This window comes from Natrix helvetica (assembly GCF_964273705.1).
Source record: "Natrix helvetica genome assembly, chromosome: 2".
Taxonomy (NCBI): Eukaryota; Metazoa; Chordata; class Lepidosauria; order Squamata; family Natricidae; genus Natrix; species Natrix helvetica.
This window is the reverse complement of record NC_138552.1, coordinates 196448892-196469566: the sequence shown is the minus strand read 5'-3', so window position 1 is coordinate 196469566 and position 20675 is coordinate 196448892. Positions and strand designations below refer to the sequence as shown.

Here is a 20675-nt window from a genome sequence, read left to right as displayed (position 1 = left end):
TAACCTCTGTGAGTTGTTTATGAAATAAAGAACTGGCACATACTTTGATGTAACTTAATTCCTCAGGCTTCCTTTATATAACATTAGGACACAGATGAAATTTTGATTATATTGTCAAAGATATATAAAAATTCAGAAAGTGCATAAAATGCATAAAATGCAAGTACTTTTTAACTTATATAGCCATGATGGCAAACCTATGGCACACATGTCAGAAGTGGCATGCAGAGCCATCTCCCCAGGCACGTAAGCCATGACCCGTTGCTGTTCCAGGTTCTGGCGTGCTGGCCAGATGGTCTTCACGTGCAAGGGAGGACCAGAAAGTAGAAAGCAGTCACCCGGTGCGCATGCACACACCATGAAGATGATCTTCAAGTTAAAGGTACACACATGCACACAGGCCAGCTGGTTTTCACACATGCATGCACACCAGAAACTGGAAGACCAGGTGGCCAGTGCACATGTGCGTACCGGAAACCAGAAGATCACCATCGGGCGGCTGCTCCTCCAGTTTTCATCACATTTGCACGCTCCCGTTTCGGCACTCGATGCTGAAAAGGTTCACCAACACTGATATATAGTAACTACCCAGTGGTAAATCTGGATATATCTATTGATTATATTGTTTAGGAAAGACATCTTTGTATTGGTTAGCAAAGATATCCTAGCAAGATTTATAGAGTTTTATATTTTCAAATTGCTGCAATTTCATACATTTTCCAAAATATCCTAAAAGGCTGAGATTCTGCTTCCTGTAGGAAACGAAGTGGAGATACTAAGAAACTGTATATGTTGCATTCTTACTATGGTTGGTAAATGGTATTTATTTTTGCAGTCAGCGTGTCAAGTTTTTAATGATATGGAATGCTGCTGAATACTGCTAATGTTTAATGTTAAACAGAAAAAGACAAAATATATTCATACATTTATTTATATATTAATCAAATTTATAAGGTCACCCAATTTGTAACAGCTCTAGATGGTGTAGAATTTTTTTTAAAAAAATTGCCCAGTACAATAAAAGAAAAAAGAAGGTGAAAATGTGGGGATTAATGCACTGAATATATTAATAAAATTCCTTCAGAAGGCACATGCTCTCCTAACCCAATGCCTCGGGAAACAGCTAGGTCTTCAAATCTGTTTAAAGGCCAGAGGGTCAGGTAATGAGATATAACCTAAGGACATGATGAGCATTTTTATTCCTTAGAGTTTTGAAACCAGATGTTCATAAGGTCCAGCTGACATTATTCATTTTAGCCAGCAAGCTTTGCTGATGATTCATTTTTCAAGATTACCTTATTTCAATGCAATGTTTTAGAACAGCATGTTTTGTTAAAACTTTAAATTAGTAAAAGGGGAAACATATAGTAGATGAATCTTATCCACAAACCAGTTTCAAATTCAGCAAAAACACTACATCCAAATACTAAGAGAGAACAGCAAAGAAATTGCTACAAAATGTATCATTCTGGTAGTCATATATTGCTGTCAGTTGATAGTCTTCACATTTCTCTAGCGATGTGGCTGTTAGGCATTACAGGACAAATGCTCCATAATCTTTCTAATACTTTCATTCAAGTGTTTCGATCACCATATAATACCCACGATAAGTTAGTTTTATTTTGTGTACTGTTGTTTTAGGGCAGGGGTGTCCAAACTTGAGAACTTTAAGACTTGTGGACTTCAACTCCCAGAATTCTGGGAGTTGAAGTCCACAAGTCTTAAAGTTCCCAAGTTTGGACACCCCTGTTTTAGGGTGTTACGGTTTCCCCAGTAGCAACTTTCTATGTTCTACTTAGCTGTTTTGCTGGTTCACTTTTCTTGTAAATGTCACAATGGATTAGGTAACATTTGATGCAAATCTAACTAGTTCAGAACCTCTTGATCAATGCGGGAAATAATCTCCATTGTTAGGAATTCCACTTTTAACGTCAATACTTTTTAATTATATCTTTAATGTCAGTACTTTTTAGCACACTGTTAAAAGTAATGTGTATTGCTGGTCTTTGACTGTAATAAAGATTTATACTACTATACGCCATTATTAAGGAAGTTAATAGAACTATGTTGAGACCCTTGCCATACACCTCTCACACCCTGCACTTGTCGAGCTTCCCTCAAGCTTTACACTCCCTACAGCAACCATTTGCCCACTCGCCTGCCAGCCTGCGTGTAAGCCATCTGGGACTTCAAACTTCCTCCTAACTTCCCCATTGGTTGTGGGAAACCAAGGGTGTTTCCCCCACTAATGGTGGTGGTATTTGTTTAAAGATGGCAACGATGGAACTGCAGAATTGCTGTTGATAAGTGATGCATTTATGAGCTAATCGCTTAGCCCCAGAAATTCCAGTCCAAATTGCTGTCATATGTTAAAAGAATATCTGTACTGTCTACTCTATTAAATTATTAACAATAATAGCATCTCAACTAAGAAGAAAACAACTTTATTTTTAGGCCTTAATTTGTCGTTTTTGTTTTCTCTAGATATTCAAGCATTGTTCTGAACTATATGGAGATTGTTGACTATATTAATGAAAACACAGCCATTCATTACACACACTCACATTTCATAAATGCTATGCTTACTGCCAGAATGAGTCTTTGAGTCAGAGACTAATGTCATTATAATGCCTATAGCGGCTATTGCAATAATCATCCAATGAAATATTGTGAAGCATTATCATGAATTACAAACACATTTTAAACATCTCCACCTCAAGTACTGCTCCTGTATCCAGTTCTATTGCAAGCTGGTAGTCTAATAGTACCACCTTAGGTAGGTAGGTTAAAATGGCCAATTGCCTTTCGCTTCACAATTTTGTTATTGTTGTTTTTCTGTAAATGAAGGAGGAAAAAAACATTTGCATACCAGCAGAAAAATGCTCATTATATAATATTCTTTGTATGGATGTCCTGTCTATTAATGCCACAGATTCTGCATAGGTGTATTGCATGACCTCCCCCCCGACATTAGAACCACCACCGACTTCCGCTCCTTCCGGCAGAAACTAAAGACTCACCTGTTTCGACTGGCTGGCCTGGCATAATTTCAACGCCTATCTCCTGGCATTTATATTTTACTGGTTTTTAAGGGTATTATTCTATAATCTTAATTTTATTGGGTATTGGGATCTTAATGTCTGTTTATTTTAATTATTTATTAGCAATACAGTCCTGCACATCTTTTATCCTCCTCTTATCCATCCATCCATTTTATATTTGTATATATATATTCCCCATGTAGTAATTTTAACTGTTTTAATTTTGTTCTTTGACATGGACTGTACACCGCCCCGAGTCCCTTTCGGGAGAGGGGGCGGTCTATAAGCGCTAATAAATTAAATTGAAATTGAAAATTGCATGATAAATCCTTACAATTTAGTTGTAAATTTCCTAACTTCTAATTTGATTCATGTGTTAGATGATGCATGCAACTGTGTATATGTATTATATATATGAGGAAAGATCATTCAATTGCAAAAGAACCTGAAATTTTTATTTGCATTACCAGAGGCAGCCTAAAACCTTTTAGGTGAATTAAAGAGTTGAAATCATGAAAAAGGTCACTTTATTTAACCCATTGTCTCTTGGTTAAAAAAGTTTATTCAGTGGACATTAAATGACATACTACCCTTTTGCAAATCATTGATATTTACTGTGGGTGATCATTGTGTTTTCAAATGCAATTGCCATTTCGTTTATGTTGTGTTGTTTTAAAATCCAATATGTTAAAATCTGTATACATCCAATTATTTCCAGAACTTATTGTTTTTCAAGAATATTGATTCCACATGAATTTAACCAATCTTCTTTGATCTCTGGCACACACAGAAATTATTGCCTTAAATTTCAAAATGGCATTGTGAACAAATGTCAGTGTATCATTGTAACTAAAACTTTGTATTGTTCTAAACACAAGTTGTCACTTTGATATACAATGTGTCATTTTTTTAAAAAATAACCCAGAATATAAGATGTAGGCCAACTGGTTAAATATCACAAATCAGGGTTTTATCTGACCATGATAGGAGATAAATCAAAAGCTTCTCCAATATCAGCTTACATAGCTACTATTGTGTTCATACAGGAACACCAGTTCTGGAAAGTGACCAATGTCACATCATGGTTGTCATGATGGCCATGAGTTCTCAAGCCACTTCAGATCCCCATTCCTAAGGAGACAGATTGAAGTTCCTCAGAATAAATTCCCAATCACCAAAAGAGTCAAATTATGCAATTCCATTTTTTTGTTGTTGTAGTAGGTTCTAAGGCTAGAAACAGAAACAATTTGTGTCAGAGTGGCCTACAAATCCACTTTTTACTTTTATTTTTAACTAAGAAAGAAAAGTGCAACTCAAATTGGCTGTTTGCATCAAATTTTAATGACCGAATCTCAGATTATGTGGATAATAGTAGCAGCTAGGCTACTATTTACAGATTGCCCACCTTGCATTAACCTTTATTTATTATATAATAGGGGAGCAGAAGCAGGCTGTCTTAATACCTATTCTATTAGCCACTAAGGAGAAATGCAAAGTGTGCAGTTTTACATTAAAGCCAATAAGAACATGAATAGATGAGCCGAAAGAGGTATTTCCAACAAATATATTACCAACCTTGCACCAAACAAGATTTTCCTACTAGAAATCACTGTCCTCTTTTGAGAATGAAAATTGTGTTCACAGTCATGGGCACAGGTCGTATTCTTTTCAATGAGTGTCCTCATCACTAAACATGAACAAAAGTATTACTCAAATATTTACTCAAAGTAGTACATATTAATTATACAAAATGCAATATAAACAAAATGCACACTGCAAGATTATAACCTGTTTTTTAAAAAATCTGCATAATTCTACCATGACTATTTAATCAGATACTCCTTAGCAGTATGAAAACCGACGATTTCAAACATAATAATTTGAATATACATTCTATATTTAGATGCCTAAATGTCTTGTATTACGATTTTAATTTTGAACAGGTGGCTCACAGTTGGACACCAAGTTCTTTTAAAAATTTGCAAAAATAATCTGCCATATATTTAACTTTATAGATCAGGATGTCACAAAACACTAAAACATAAATTATTATCAAACTCTGAATATTTGAACTGAAGTTATATTTGAAACTGAAGTTTCAAAACTTCAGTAGGCAATATTTCAAACTTAAAATAATGCTAAATTTAGGAAGCATGCCATAACTTAATGTGAAATATCAATTGTTTTAAGCCAGTGAACTACATTATGTATTTTCTCCACTCCCACAACCTTCATTCCAACACTCTGGAGGAGGCAACAAAATGTACAGCATGTTTTGTTCTATATCTTTGGGGCATGTGTCATTTCTGCTTCTGCAGAAAACTGATACAGAACACACACACACACACACACACACACACACACGAAAAAGATCTAAACATGCAATGCTCCACAATATTATTTTTCTTAAGCCAACCTGATATAATCTAAAAATTCTCTAAGTGTGGGCAGGGGAGAATATTTCAGTCAACAAAAGAATAAATAGCATATGAAGCAATGACCTAAATACTAAATTAATTCCAGATTTTTGACCACAGATGTCTCTAAACAACTTTAAAAGTTGAATTACAGATTAGTGTATTGTCTGAGATGCAAGATGTGCTGGAATGCTGTATTTTAATGACCATCCAGAAATCCTGTAAAAGTCTTAACGATATAATGACCAAAATGCCGAAAAGATGGTTCCATGCTATATATATATATACACCAATATATCTTAAAGTGTCATTTCACACTATGATAGGTTTATTATATAATATATTCTTTGGTATGGATTAATGTCTCCCCACTGAGAAAAAGCACAGTAACTATTACACTAGGTTTTGAACGCATGATAAGAATTTGAGAAGCTTTCCCCAGCCTACTGAGCTCAGATGTTTTACAGTCATAAATATAGTATTAGAAACTAAGAAGTAGCTAAGAAGTCTGGATGTTGTCATTTAACATAACTTAGTGCACTTGCTTGAGAATTGGTGGATTAAGCCTCAGGAAAAGGCTATATCAAGTTGTGTTCTGCCTTGCTTTTTTTACAATCAGTTTTCTACCGAAATAGAAAATAAAAAACACAGGCCCAAGCATAAATTTAAAAATATATAGTAAGAATGAAATCTGTATTGTTAAGCAATTTAATACCCAGACAACACGATGTTTATTAAGCACTTATAAATGGAATAAATAGAAAATAGAATATAAACATCGTGTTGTCTGGGTTTGTGTAATTGCTTAACAGTACATATTACATTCTTAATCTCCACCTCTTTTTTCCAACCACTTTTAAAATAAAGTCCATGTTTGATAATATTTTGTGTCTTCTTTCTGTTTAATCTTCAGTGTAAGTCTGTCCATTTCTGCACAATCTAGTATCTTCCTAATTATCTCTTCATCTCGCAGTGTTTCTTCATTTTTCCAATGTTGTGCAAACATAATCCTCGCTGCTATTAAGACGTGCAATATTAAATATATACTTTGCTTGTGATGTTTTTCTGATCTTATATCTAATAACAACAATTCAGGTTTAAAATCTACATGTTTTCCTATCATCTTTTCTAACCACTTATGTATTTTTGCCCCCAAATTTTTGCTTTAATACAAGTCCACCACATATGATAATATGTGCCCGTTTTTTGGTTAAATTTCCAACGTTTGCTAGACATATTTTTAAACATTTTAGCTAACCTAGCAAGTGATAAGTGCCATCTATAAAACATTTTGTATAAATTTTCATATAAATGCCCTGGTCTTCAACCTCTTGCTTAGATTTTAATTTCCCTTTAGTGTCCAAAATATCTTTATGTGTCACAATTTTTTTCTAACTTCACCAGATCTGGGTATGTAAAGGCTTCCATCATTGAGATCCATTCTTGGATTTTTTTTTTTTATAACAAATTTTTTTATTGGTTTTTCAACATTTATAGGGAAAAGGGTAAATGGACAGGTATACAAATTTTGGCAGTTGCAAAATGTGACAGGCGCCCCTCCCTCCATACTCATAGTATACATTTATATATAATGCATTGGTATATAATTGATTACAATCAGCATATTAGTTCTATTACTAAATTCAATCAGATTAGACATTACAGTATAAAATCCAGATATAATTCCGTTATCACTTTCGGTCAGTTTATAATAATATGATTTTCTTGTTTATTTTTGTGATCTGAGTCTTCTTGCTATTGCCCCATCTCCCTCCACTGGCAGAGCTCTGGCCCCTCCCGTGTCCTGCGTGTCCGTTGTAGTGTCTCGTGTTTTTTCTAGGAGTGTTTTGTTTTTTTCCATAAAGGCCTGCGCCTCTATGGGTGAATTGATTCTAATTCTTGTCTCCTCCCAGAATATCAGCATACCTTCAGGCATCAACCATCTAAACCACACCCCTTTCTGGTATAATTTATTCGCTAATTGCGAATAATTCTTCCTTTTTTCTCTAATCTTCTTAGGGATCTGCTTCAGAATGGTTATCTCCATATCATGGTATGTCAATGCTTGCCCCCTTTGTACACCCAGAATTTCATCTCTTGTGCTTTTTCTAAGAAATTTAATGTGAACCTCCCTGGGTACATTGTGCGTTCTAGCATAAGCTGAGTTCACTCTATAAACCAGGTCTATATCCTACCCCATCTGTTGTTTTTCTTTGTGTGTGTAGTCAGCCAGGATGTTTGTCATGATGTCCCTTATGTTTTCCCCATCTTCTTCTATAACATTTTGAAATCTAAGGTAATAGGACATTCTCTCAAATTCTATTTTCATCTGTTGGATATCAAGATCTTTGTTCCCTTTCTGCACAGCTTCTACCCCCCCTCACCTCCTCCACCCCCCCTTCCACAAGATTCAGTCTTTGTGAGTTCTTATATATTTGGGCTTGATTTTCTTTAATTTCATCTTTCATTTCCCTTAGCTGTTTCTTGATTTCCTCCTGGCCCTGTAAAATTTGTTGAAGCATTTGTTGAAAGTCCATCTCTGTAGTCTTAGGTTGCATCAGTTCTGTTATCTTTGACTGTGTGGCTGGACTGGATGTTGCGGATGTTGGAGCAGAAGTGGCAAAGCCAGGTTTTCCAGGAGGTGGTCTTTTGGATGCCATCCTTTATAACGTTAGAAGTTCAGTCCATATATAAGATAAACAGTTAGAAAAGAAGGGTAGCCAGGTGAGTCCGGGAGCAGAAGAACCAGGCAGAAGAGAATCTCTCTAATAAGTCTGACAATAGATAGAAAATTTCCCCTAGAAAGTTAAAAAAATACCAATCCACAAGAGATTCCTCTGGGAGACACGGAGACAAAGACCGGAAGCCTGAATGGTGGAGTCAGGTTTCACAGTTCATAAAGACAACGGAAGTGTGCCATCTTGCCCTGCCAGTTTTGGGCACAGAGGCATAACAAAGTTTTAAAAAGTTCCAAAAGTCCTCAAATCACAGTAATATGTAGAATTAAATTGAAAAGAAAATCATCTCAGCCTGGGTGAGGCTTCATTCATTGGCTCTCCCCCCTCCTCCTTCCCCGGGGGCTGAGAGCAAAATTGTTCCTCGCCGCTTGTCCAAGGGGGGGGGAAACCCCCCTCCCTCCAGCCGCACCTCCAAAATGCTCTGAAAGTTATTTTAAAAAGCTGAGTAATTCTTCATGCAGAATAGGGAATGAAGAGAGAAGCAACCTCACCGCACTGCAGCTGCTTCCTTCTATTGTTGCATTCTCCAGTCGGCTTATAGCGAGGCGCGAGGCGCAGGAACGCGAAGCGCCCTCTGAGCTTGCTCCCCGGTGCCTTGGGCGCGCGAGAGAACTCCCGCCGGCCGCCGCCGCTGCAGGAGTCCTCCGCGATGCCGCCCCTCCGGCAGGACCCCTCTGCGGGGTGTCCTGTGCCCCCCAAGGAGTGGGGAAGCCCACCGAGGAGCCGGAGCGGGCAAGGAGCTGCCTGTCGCCGCCGCCACCGGAACCGGAACTCCATTCTTGGATTTTTGAATAAATATTACAGGTGTTCTTTTCCCCCATGTGGAGAATGGAGGATTTGGATTACTAGACTGGCTTTTATATTACCAAGCATGTATAATAACATGGCTAAAAGAATGGATAACTCTCAGACATAAAATACTGTTATATTGAGAAGGACATGATTTATGACTAGGATGGCATGCCTTTTTATGGTATGAGAAGAATAAAATTCACAGATACTTTCAAAATCACTATATAAGAAACTCACAATTATCTTTACTTGTTCTAAGAGTAAGAGAATAATGAACAATTGGAATAAATGTTGAGACTTTATGGGAGCAGACTTCAGAAAAGCTTCTTTTGCATATCTTTAAAAAGTTTCAGAATACTAGCTAACTTGAAGGTGAGATAGGCCCTTTTTTCTTTCAGTGTTTAACTATCTATTCATGGAATCTTCACAGAAGTTCATCCTATAATAGAAACAGGATGCCCTCTGGACACCAAGACTCAAGGAGTGGGAAAGGATACAACACTACCAGGAAACAATGGAAAATACTAACCATTTATTATTTAGATTCACTAAATGATAGAAGGTGTGCTAATATCTCCCTCTGTCCTACTCAGCCTCCAGGAGGTCCCTTAAAGATTGGCCTTCTTGCAATTACCTCTTTACTTTTTCTTTCTTGCGGGGGGGGGGGGGGCACTTCAAGTCAGTCTTGACTTCTGGCCTAGACAACTTTTCTTGACAACTTTTCTCAGAAGTGCTTTGCCATTCTTTCTATAGCTGACAGTAGGGCAGGGAGTGGGTCAGTGTCATCTAGATGGGTCTAAAGCTGTACTAGTTTATCAGGGACCTTGGAATGGGTACTGCTTCTCAGCCAAATCTATAAAATAGGAGTCATTGTATGAAAGTAGAATAAATGTTTTCTGTTATTAGAGAAGAAAGTAGATTACACACAATAAACAAAAATCAATATTAGATCGGTAACAATGATCTCCCGTGATCACTTATTTTCATCAATACTCATACGACTTATATGCAAAACGTTGAAATGTTATACCGTGTGACATATACCATAGCTGAATTGTACATCCAGTTAGGAAGACACTTCCATACCCCCATAGAAGTTTTATTTAGAATTTCATGGATTGTGTATATATGTTTACTTCTCTTCTGTCATGTTCTCATCATATCACTAAATAATAATAAATAACCATTCAACATACAGTACATAGGGAAACAGCAATCATTTCAGAATAAGAAAATGAGAAGGAACAGATGACACATACCTAATACTATGTCAGTGTTCAGTTAGTATCTCCAGTCTCACGTTTTTTATATATTACAGATTTGGCAAGTAGGATGTGATGGTCACTGACAAATACAGTAAATATGCTTACATGGATCTATGGCTCAATGGATTGCTATCTCTGCCATCTATCTATCGATCTATCTATCTATCTATCTATCTATCTATCTATCATCTATCTATCTATCTATCTATCTATCTATCATCTATCTATCTAAATATCTAGCTATCTAGCTATCTAGCTATCTATCTGATCTTGTTCTCTTTCTTCAAATCATACAGCTGTTCCTTAAAATAGATAATTAAAATGTAGTTAAAATTAATCTATTAACCTATGTTGGCTTACAATCTTCTACTTTTCAGTTCCTCATTTCCCCCCCTCCCCCAATCCTGCTGTTTGTCCTATGTCCCCACCACCACCACAACACACACTGATGAAATTGAGACTGTAAACTCATTGGGGCCAGGACCTCTCCTCCTTTAAAGTGTCATGTACAATGATCTATAAATAACAACATCAGCACTATGAGAGGTGACAAAAACGTCTAAGTATTTCTATAGCTGAAAATTACTCCTTGTCTGAAGCTTAAATGTCAGCAGTACTGAATATATGTTTCAATGATTTTTAATGTGCTATTTAAAAATACTTACTGTTCCTGTTTTCCAGTGATTCAATTTCAAAATGCAGCCCCTATGTCTGAAGGATACCTTCTCCCCATATGCTACATTACTTTAAATTATATTAAGATATATGCAGCCCAAATCCTTTGCAACTGTAGTTCCAATTAATTTCCACTGATTTCAATTGTACTTATCCCCAAGTACATTTGTAAAAAGCTTCAGCTATAATCAAATAATCTTCTATGAGTTAAAATTAGTATTAGAAAACCAATTGCTTGAGGGTTTGAAAAAGGATAATACATCACAACCATTTAATCCTCTCACCAAAAATGTGAGATGGACAGAAAAATCCCTAGATACTGGAAGTTTTTGATTACTTTGAGATTACTACAAAAAATTCACAGGTCTTTATTATTCAAGCTATTTTAATTAAGTTTCCCCATCCCAAGAAGCCTTACCACAATCATTTTAGTGCAGTGAAACTTCATAACAAGCTGCACATATCGTATGTCATTCTTGAACTGTTTTTTCCACATCTTAAATGGTTTTCTCCTTTTTTTAGTGATTATATTGCCATATCCACAATAAAATCAAATGATACAGTGTGATTATATTATTATAAAGGTAATAACCGATGAAGATTTGTTTTGTTTCCCATTTGTTGACTGCCATACCTTGGAATTACCATCGTCAAATTAGTCTGAATTTGACTGAAATCCATTTGAAAAGATGTTTATAGGTATATATACATAGTGTATATATACTAAACTTGTTTCTATAGAAATATTCCATAATTACCGAGCTCTCATACCATTATTATTATTATTAGTATTATTATTGCAGGCATTAGCATTCAAAATCCTTCTTAACGGATCTAGGTTGGTACCTCAAAGCAGCTTGCAATAATTAATGTAGAGAGGAAGTTCTATTTGCCAAATCTCCAGTTCTTTGCAAATTGTATTTTGTTCTCAGACAGGCCCAAGAGGACATTTCTTTCAGAAATCACATTTCCCCTAAAAACCAAACCAGAGAGAACTGCCATCATTTTCCCCATAGATGCAAGTTGGAAGCCCAGCTTCCTTCAAGGCAAAACTTGGTCCCTGTTTGGACCCCACTCTGATGCTTCTTGGGAGAAGGGATATGTCACCACTTATCTTCACGGGAAAGAAAGATGCAGAGCCCAACAGGGGGAAGAAGAGCAGAAGGAAAGAAAGCAAAGTTGGGGAGAGCAAGCGCAGCAAAAGTGTGTTGTTTTATTTTGGGATGTTGTTGTTTTTGTTTTGTTTTTTTGCCAGAAGCCCCTCGGAGATGCACTATTCTTTTACCGAACAATTTCTGCGCCGCCAAATCTTACTGTACCTCGTTGTTGCGGCGATGCTTGTTGCTGCTGCGGGCGCTGCTGCGACCGTCGGGACTGCCCAAGTAAAGAACCGCACCGGCTGAGGGCGACTGCGAGGAGCAAGAGGGGAAGCCAAGGCGCTCGCCCCATAACGGTCAACTTCGCGCTTTCCCGCTCCGGTTCGGCGCTCCCGGCGAGCGCAAGGAGTGTGATGGGAGGCAGACACCGCGCCTCTGAGGAAAGGAGGAGGAGGAGGCGAAGCCCTGGCTGTCACCCGGGAGGGGACCGCGGAGGGACACGCCCCTGTCGCCCTCGCCGCCGCTACTTTTGCTCTCGGATTCTTCCATGGGGGCTGAGGAGTCACAAGACAATGAACAATCGGCAAAGTCTTCCAAAGAGGGAGGCTTAGCCCGTATTAACGGGGGGGGGGGCAGCGTGGGAGGGGGTGCTTTGGCGTGCAGTGGGGATAAAAGAGCAACTGCTCGGTCTCGCCTACAAGAGCGAGAATGGGAGTCTTTCCAAGCAAGCCACAACAAACAACAGAAGAGTCTTAAAACTTGGGCGCTCTTAATAGTCGATCTTGAAGAGCTGGAAGGCGTTTCGTTACATCGCCCCCAAACTCATCTTTGGGAGCGGTGTAACCGCTGAATACATGAGAAGCTTTGGGCAAAGTTCTTTGAGTTTTAAAACGCATCCGCGCTTCTCTTAGGAGTTGGGAGTCAGGTAGACCAGAAGAGAAAATTAGGGCAGAGAAATTCTCTTGCGCTCTTGCAACCGTCTAGCTTCAGTTTCTTGAACAGATTATAGCAATTCAACTAAGACTGGATTAGGTATGAATAAGATTAGCGATATTTTGAGTACATTTTGAGCTGAAGCCCACTTCTCCAAGTTTGTGGACAAGTACTGAAATTGTAATCCCTGATTTCTTCCATTCAAGTATTGCCCAGGTGATACCTTGTTTAGCTTCTTCAAGATAAGCCAAGTGCATATGGATGTAGATACCTTCCAGGAGCAATTTTGTGATTTGGAGGTCCTTCTCAACTCATGGTTTCTGTGGAATTGTGAAGCCCATGACTCTGGGAGCTTTTGCCTGGCTTTGACTGATGCACCTATTGCATCTTTACCTGGGCCAGGATAACCCAGTGAGAAGTTGGTTCACTCAAACTCAATTGCAGAAAATATGACTTCAGCGACAGAGTGGTCAATGCCTGGCATGCACTACCTGACTCTGTTGTTATATCCTCAAACCCCTATAGCTTTAACCTTAAACTGTCTACTACTGACCTCACCACATTCCTAAGAGGTGAATAGGAGTGTGGATAAGGTCGCCAGTGTGCCTAACCTTCCTGTCCTACTGTCCCCATTTATTTGTAGCCATTTCCTGTGTTCTTATTCATGTTTATTCTTATTCCCGTTATCTTGTACATGAATGAATGAATGAATGAATGAATGGAGAAAGAAAGAAAGAAGGAAGGAAGAAAGAAAGAAAGAAAGAAAGAAAGAAAGAAAGAAAGAAAGAAAGAAAGAAAGAAAGTCCTTCACACTCTTACAACCATCCTCATAGGCTATTGCTATGTACTTTACTTGTGGTGAGACTAGCTAGAAATTTCAATAAGACCCAAATGTGGAGACCCATGTCTTAACTTGTTCCTGATGCTGGCAGAATATTTGTGGTTAAAGCACTAGACTAGGCTAAAAACCGGGAGATTGTGTATTCTAGTCCTGCCACAGGCATGAAAAAATGGCTGGGCAACTTTGGGTCACTCATTATCAGCCAATCCAACTGATAGGGTTGTTGCAGTGGGAGAAGTAGAAAAAGGAGTTACTGTATATATGTTCACCACCTTTGGGTTACTTCTAAAAATAAATAAAATAGATTTAAAAATTATTTTTTAAAATGCTGATACCCAAAAGGCTCTTTGTGACTTGGCACCTGAGTATCTATAGGATCATATCTCTAGGACCACCTTGTCTGATGAGATGAGATTCAGCTTAGCCTGTTGGATCATAGATAGAGGGGCTTTTCTTGTTCTGAATTTATGGGCTATGTGAACCAAGGCTAGAATACCCCCCCTCCCCCCGAAAGACCTTTCAGTAACACCACCTGTCCTGCTTGTTCTTATTTATTTTTCTGCTCTATTTCAATTTTGTTTTTATTATTTGGATTGAATGCTGTTTTAATTTTGTTGTTGTTATAGTGACATTATAATTGCCTACAGTAATGAAATAAATGAGGCAGTTTAATTTGTTTTGTAGTGTAGTAGAACAGGAGTCTCGCAGTTCTTCAAGCATATTTGAGACATGAAAACATTACTTGTAAATTCTCAGGATGCTAACAGCAAAACTTTAGGAAGTGGTCCGAGAAAGGGAACAACTCAACTTAGCAAGTCTTCAAGTAACAGCAGAATTTTGTAGTCAGGTCACACAGCTGGCACCTTGAGACTTGCCACACTCAGCGGTGTCACCTTCCAGGAACTCCGGTCCTCTTGTGCCCTCTGTGGTAGTCGCTGCCCAGGGAGAAGCAGGAGGAGTATTGCCCAGGGAAAATGGCCTGACAAGCTGGCACTATTTGAAGCAGAGAAAGAGGAATAGGCTGAAGAATAAAAGGGCCAGGCCCAGATGCCCCAAGTGAGGATTTCTCTAAATGGGCAAGGAGTGGGAAAAACATAAAACAAGGAAGCTAGATTGTATGATCTAAGAGCCATGGTGGCGCAGTGTTTAGAATGCAGTACTGCAGGCTACTTCTGTTGATTGTTGACTGCTGATTGCCGGCAGTTCAAGACTCATGGCTCAACATCGACTCAGCCTTCCATCTTTCCAAGGTGGGTAAAATGAGGACCCACATTGTTGGGGGCAATATGATGATTCTGTAAACCGCTTAGAGAGGGCTGTAAAGCACTGTGAAGTAGTAGATAAGCCTAAATGCTATTGCTGTCATCCTAGATATTATTCTGAAGAAAACTGCACATCAGCTCAACAATAAAATCAAATATGGTGTTTAGGTTGATTAAAAAAAGCATTGCCAGATCCTGGCGAGAATGGCATGGCTCTCTTTCTCAGCTTGGTTTCACAAATTGTTCTGACACTTAGAGAAGGGTTTTGTTTTGCTTGATTTTGTTTAATAAATGTGTGTATGAAGAGACAATTCCTTCATGTTTGATTCGGGGGTACTTTTGTAATAACATAAGAAAAGACTTTGGTGTTGTGGTTGTAGGCTCATGAATTAGTCAGGCAGCGTTCAATTTGAGTTTGAGATCTTGATGCAATACAAAAGCATAATCTACTTTCAAACAAGAAATGCATTGTTATAAAAGTTAATTGTGGAAGTAACTTTAAATTGCTACAAGGATCTTTAAAAATGGATTGCATGCTTCCAAATCAAAAACAATTCATTAGAAATGAAAATACTGCAAAAGGAGGACAAAAGAAGATTTTGACAATGGAACTGAGATAACAAAGAAGTAGTTAAATTTCAAGGCTACAAGAGAGGAAATGTAGTAGAAGAAATGCAAGGTGGAGAGACAAGATAAGAAATCATATTGAGATTTTAAAAAAAAACTTTAAAAGATTTTTAAAAAAGCTTTAAAAAAACTTAAAAAAACTTTTTTAAAAAACTTTAAATTTATGGGTTACCATAAATTATATGTTTGAAATTCCCAGAGAAAGCCATTCACTCTATATGCCACAACACTGAACCGGATAAGAGAAATACAATAAAAACAAACATGGATGTCAGAGATATTTTACATGAAAGAACTTCCCATTGACTGGGGAATATGCAAACTAAATCTTACACTTACTGCAGTAAAAACATTGTTCAAATAAATACAAATAATTGAGACTGAGAAATACTTTCTTTGTCTGGGTTTAGTGGCAAATCTTGATGTGATAGAGTGTGTACCTGGGGAAGCAGTGTTGGGGGATGGGTTTTGGCAACACAGTATTTTTCCCACAGAAAGACCCAGATTAAGAAACAGCACGGTCCTGAACTGGAAGGGGGAAGCGGCAGGTTCTCTGCCTAGTTGCCGGGTGGGCGTGGCCATGGTGGGCATGGCCTATTTGGCCTCCTGCACCATGGTGGGTTGGTGGTGGTTTGTCTTCCCTAGGCTTTCCTTGAGCCTCTGGAAGGGTGAAAACTGGCTCCCCTGGGCCCTCCGGAGGACAGAAACAGGCCCATTTCTGGCCTTCTGGAACTTCCAGGAGGCCTGTTTTTCCCCTCCCTGAGCCTCCACATAGGCCCTGCACTTACCTCACATCCAAAATGGGCCGCGTGGAGACTTCTAGGAAGGATAGGGTAGGAGGGGAGGGGAGGTGTGGGTGGGACCAGCCAGGGGTGGATTGGGAGGTTCTCCGAACCCGCCATAACATTAGCTACGGGTTCTCCCAAACCCGGGCGAACCCGAAGCAGCTCATCCCTGGGAAAGGGAAGAGGTTCAGTATAGCCACATTCTAGAATCTCTCAGGATAGATCTAGTAGGTTAGACGGCTGTAGCTTTAGTTTGGCAAACTCTGTCCATTAGTTTTAGCAAATAAAGGATTGGACTCAGTTAGATCTTGCTGTGCCATCTTTAGGTTTGCGCTTGACGTAAATCTTGCCAAACTAATGTTGTAACTCTGTTTCCTAATAAATATATCCTGAGATATTCTATGGTGTGGCTACCATGAACCTCTTCCACTCTCTCTGTTCCATTTTGAGACTGTGCAGTCTCTTAATCTGGCCCTCTCTCTTTTTTGGAAAAGCTCTCCGTTGCCAAATTTCCCTTTCCACACACACATGCATACAGTTTTTCCAGGTGCACATTCCATCACACTTTTGCAAAATGAGTAATGTATTAAATGCAACTAAAAAGTGTCATATGAATTATAGAAATGAGCGGATAAGAACAGATACTGAAAACATAATGAATTGTAAATTGAGTTCCAATACGGATTTTGATATATGCTGAAAAATCAAGTTCTGAATGGATTCAGCTTCCTTGTAATATATTTTCATTCCAGTTCTAAACATACTTACTCTGAAATAAACTGCATTGAGTTCAGAAAATCTTTTCAGATAGACATGGATCTGCACTTAACTTATATTAATTGTCTTATCATTATCCATGTATGTGCAACAATTGTTCGTCTAATATGACTATTAGTAGTCTCACCCTAGACAAGAAAGCTAGCTATGTGACTTCCCTCTCTCTCAGCAAAGCCAACTGGACAGGGTTGTTATGGTGTGGAATATAGGAGAAGGAATTAATATTATGTATGTTTGCCACCTTGAGTTATTTATAAAAAATAATAAATGCAGGATATAAAGATGTAGACTGCATTGATGCAAATCCAGTGCAGAGATTTTCCTCTTGTTTGTACATGAATGATGTACACTTATAGACACAATCCTTGAAATATTTTATATTTTTAGATCTATGCCTAGGCAGCATGTGGTATGAAATTACATTTTGATGATGGATACATTTTGCTCAGATTTTAATATGAAATGATCGATGATTTATACTGCCCCTACTAAGTGTGAACTAAGGCAAATTCTCAGTTTTCACATTTCTGGGGTTGGAGTTTTTATTTTTTTATTTTTGCAAAGTTCTAAAAAAATGAATTAACAAAACTATCCAGTTTTTTTAAAACTCCAAATTTAGAAAGAATGATTCTGCCTTCCAAAAGGAGGCGGAGGAAAACAGATTATAAACACTCCCCCCCCCACATACACATTTAATGTGCCATCCAGATTTCTTTTTTTTTTCAGTGACTGTCACTATCTCCCACTGAATCCAAAGGTGAAGGTATTTTTTCAGATATTATACACTTTTGTACATATATGTGCACTATATGCTGTGTAATATACATCGACCATAGACCAGGATCTGGATCAAAAAATTAATATTGATTTAATTGAACAAATCAATGGACATAATGTACAGATTACAGTATCTTGCTTTGGATATATTATGCGAAGGCTTAGCTGTCTGGAGAAGGCTCTAATAGCAATAGCAATAGCAATAAGACTTATATACCGCTTCACAGTGCTTAACAGCCGTCTCTAAGCGGATTTACAGAGTTGGCCTATTTCGCCCCAACAATCTGGGTCCTCATTTTACCAACCTCAGAAGGATGGAAGGCGGAGTCAACCTTGAACCAGCGAGATTCAAACTGCCAAATTTCTGGGAAACTAATGCTGGGAAAGGTAGAGAGAAAGAGAAGAGGAAGATGCCAATTAGCAAGGTGCATAGGTGCATTTAGAGCAGTGACGGAGATATTGTTGGAAGACATGAAAGACCATGTTGAGGCTTGATCCTCCTGGGGAAAAAATCTATGTGGCCACTGATTGATTGCACATACCGTATTTTTCGGGGTATAAGATGCACTTTCTCTCCCCCCCCCCCACATACAAAAGTGGGTGGAAATGTCTGTGCATCTTATAGAGTGAATGTTGCTGATGCCCAACCCACCCATCGGCCCCCACCTTTCTGACTCTGCCTTCCAGCAATTTGCCTCTTTGCAGCAAACAGCCTGGTCAGCTTCAGCACAGTCTGATTTAGTATGAGCAGCTGATTGGCAATTGGATCTGTGGTAGCCTATCAGCTGTTCCAGGCTGTAAGGATCACCACCACCCATCACTGCTGCTTCCTATTGCAGCCTCCAAAAATACAGCAATTGTATCTTCAATAGTTGTGGAAACCATTCCCTCTCACATGCACATGTAAGCAGACATACATTCACAAAATAACTATAAAAATCTGGAATTAACAATCATAAACCTATGTGTGTTTATAGTAAATCTGAATATACTAGGTCTGATTCTCAGTTAAGTATAGCTAGGATTTTGCATTCTTGTTGATCAGCCTAATAGCTTTGTTTCCCCTTGTTTCAGGGACATTCAGTTTTCTCGGAAGATACCAGCTTGCACATTTTGCTGGAAATTGCAGGATAATAAACAGTGAGAACAAGAGGAACAGAAATGTCAACGAGGGAAATTATATAATTTTACACATGAAAAGGCTATTGGAGATACTATGGTCTTTATTACTCTGCTCATATTAATTATTTTATCAGTGTAAATCTGTCTTCATCACAGCTAAGCTAAGATGTTTTGTGTGTGAATTACTGTTATCCACAAAGCAATTACCACTGTCTGTACCTTCTACATTTTTTCTTCATCTAACAGAATAACTGAGTTGGAAAGGGCCTTGGAGGTCTTCTAGACCAATCCCTTGCTCAGGCAGGAAACTATACAATTTCAGACAAATGGTTGTCCAATCTCTTCTTTAAAACGTCCAGTGTTGGAGCATCCACAAGTTCTGGAGGAAAGTCATTCCACTGATTAATTGTTCTGTCAGGAAATTTCTCTTTCATTCTAGGTTGCTTCTCTCCTTGATTAGTTTCCATCCATTGCTTCTTGTCTTGCTCTAAGGTGCTTTGGAGAATAGGTTGGCTCCCTCTTTGCTGTGGCAACCACTTAGATATTGGAACACTGCTGTCATGTCACCCGTAATCCTGCTTTTCCTTAAACTAGACATGGCCAATTTCAGCAACTATTCTTTATATGTTTTAGCCTCCAGTTCCCTCTGTCTCCACTGTTTATAATATTTCCCCTACTAGCATATAACCATGGTTGTAAATATGCAGATATACTTCAATTTCAGAATGATACACTAGGAGATATTTGATCAAAAGCTGCATGAAACCTTATTCCATAATATATTAAGGTGCTACAAGATTCATTGTTAGCATTTTCTTATTATTATTGCATCTTTTCCAGATCTAAATAATACACTGGCTACCTTTTTAAAACTCACATTGTCTGCTAGAAATGTTCAGTTATTTCAAGGTTCCTGGCACATACTTAATTCAAGCAATATGAATTTGGCAATCAGTGACGGCTTCTGAAAATAGAAAATCAACCAGAGACCTGCAATAGCAATTAGCAAGGAGGGAACATAGCTATTTAGAGAAAGTGTTGTGAGAAATGTAATATATAATTAGTACATACATGTATACATGTATGTGTATATATGTGGTCCAAAAGGAGAAGTGAAGAGTATTTGCCCAGCTGGAAATAATTCTTATGCATACATGCAATCTTCTTTCCTGGCCTTCAACATTTCTATTTTTTCCCCATGTATTTTTTGCACATAACATTCATGCCCATAACTCCGTGGCTTGAGGTTATAATAAGCTCACCACTATGCTCTCTGCTGGAGAAAAGAAAGGCTAAAACAGTTGTTTGTCTTATATGGTCTTCATGAGGAAGCCTACAAGCAAAATTCCATATAAATAAAACCACCTCTAAGGTTCAGACATGAATTTGTGACAGATATGGTGGTTGTAAACCATCAGTAAACTGTGTGCCTGTCCATTTCCAGAAAGAATCAAAGACGTTTCATTCCTTTGCAACTCCTTAGCTGAGACCCAAGAGGTAGTGTGGGCAGAGTATTCCATGTGAAG

At 38.2% G+C, this 20675-nt stretch overlaps 1 protein-coding gene across 1 annotated transcript in view; it reads right to left on the bottom strand.

The window, feature by feature from the left end:
* LAMA2 (laminin subunit alpha 2) overlaps positions 1–12434 on the bottom strand; it is a 464667-nt gene extending 452233 nt beyond the window's left edge. Inside the window, exon 1 of the mRNA XM_081941542.1 lies at positions 12248–12434. Within this exon, the coding sequence (XP_081797668.1) occupies positions 12248–12377 (130 nt within the window). The 5' untranslated portion in view covers positions 12378–12434. The remainder of the gene's footprint in view (positions 1–12247) is intronic.
* Positions 12435–20675: the final 8241 nt, after the last annotated feature.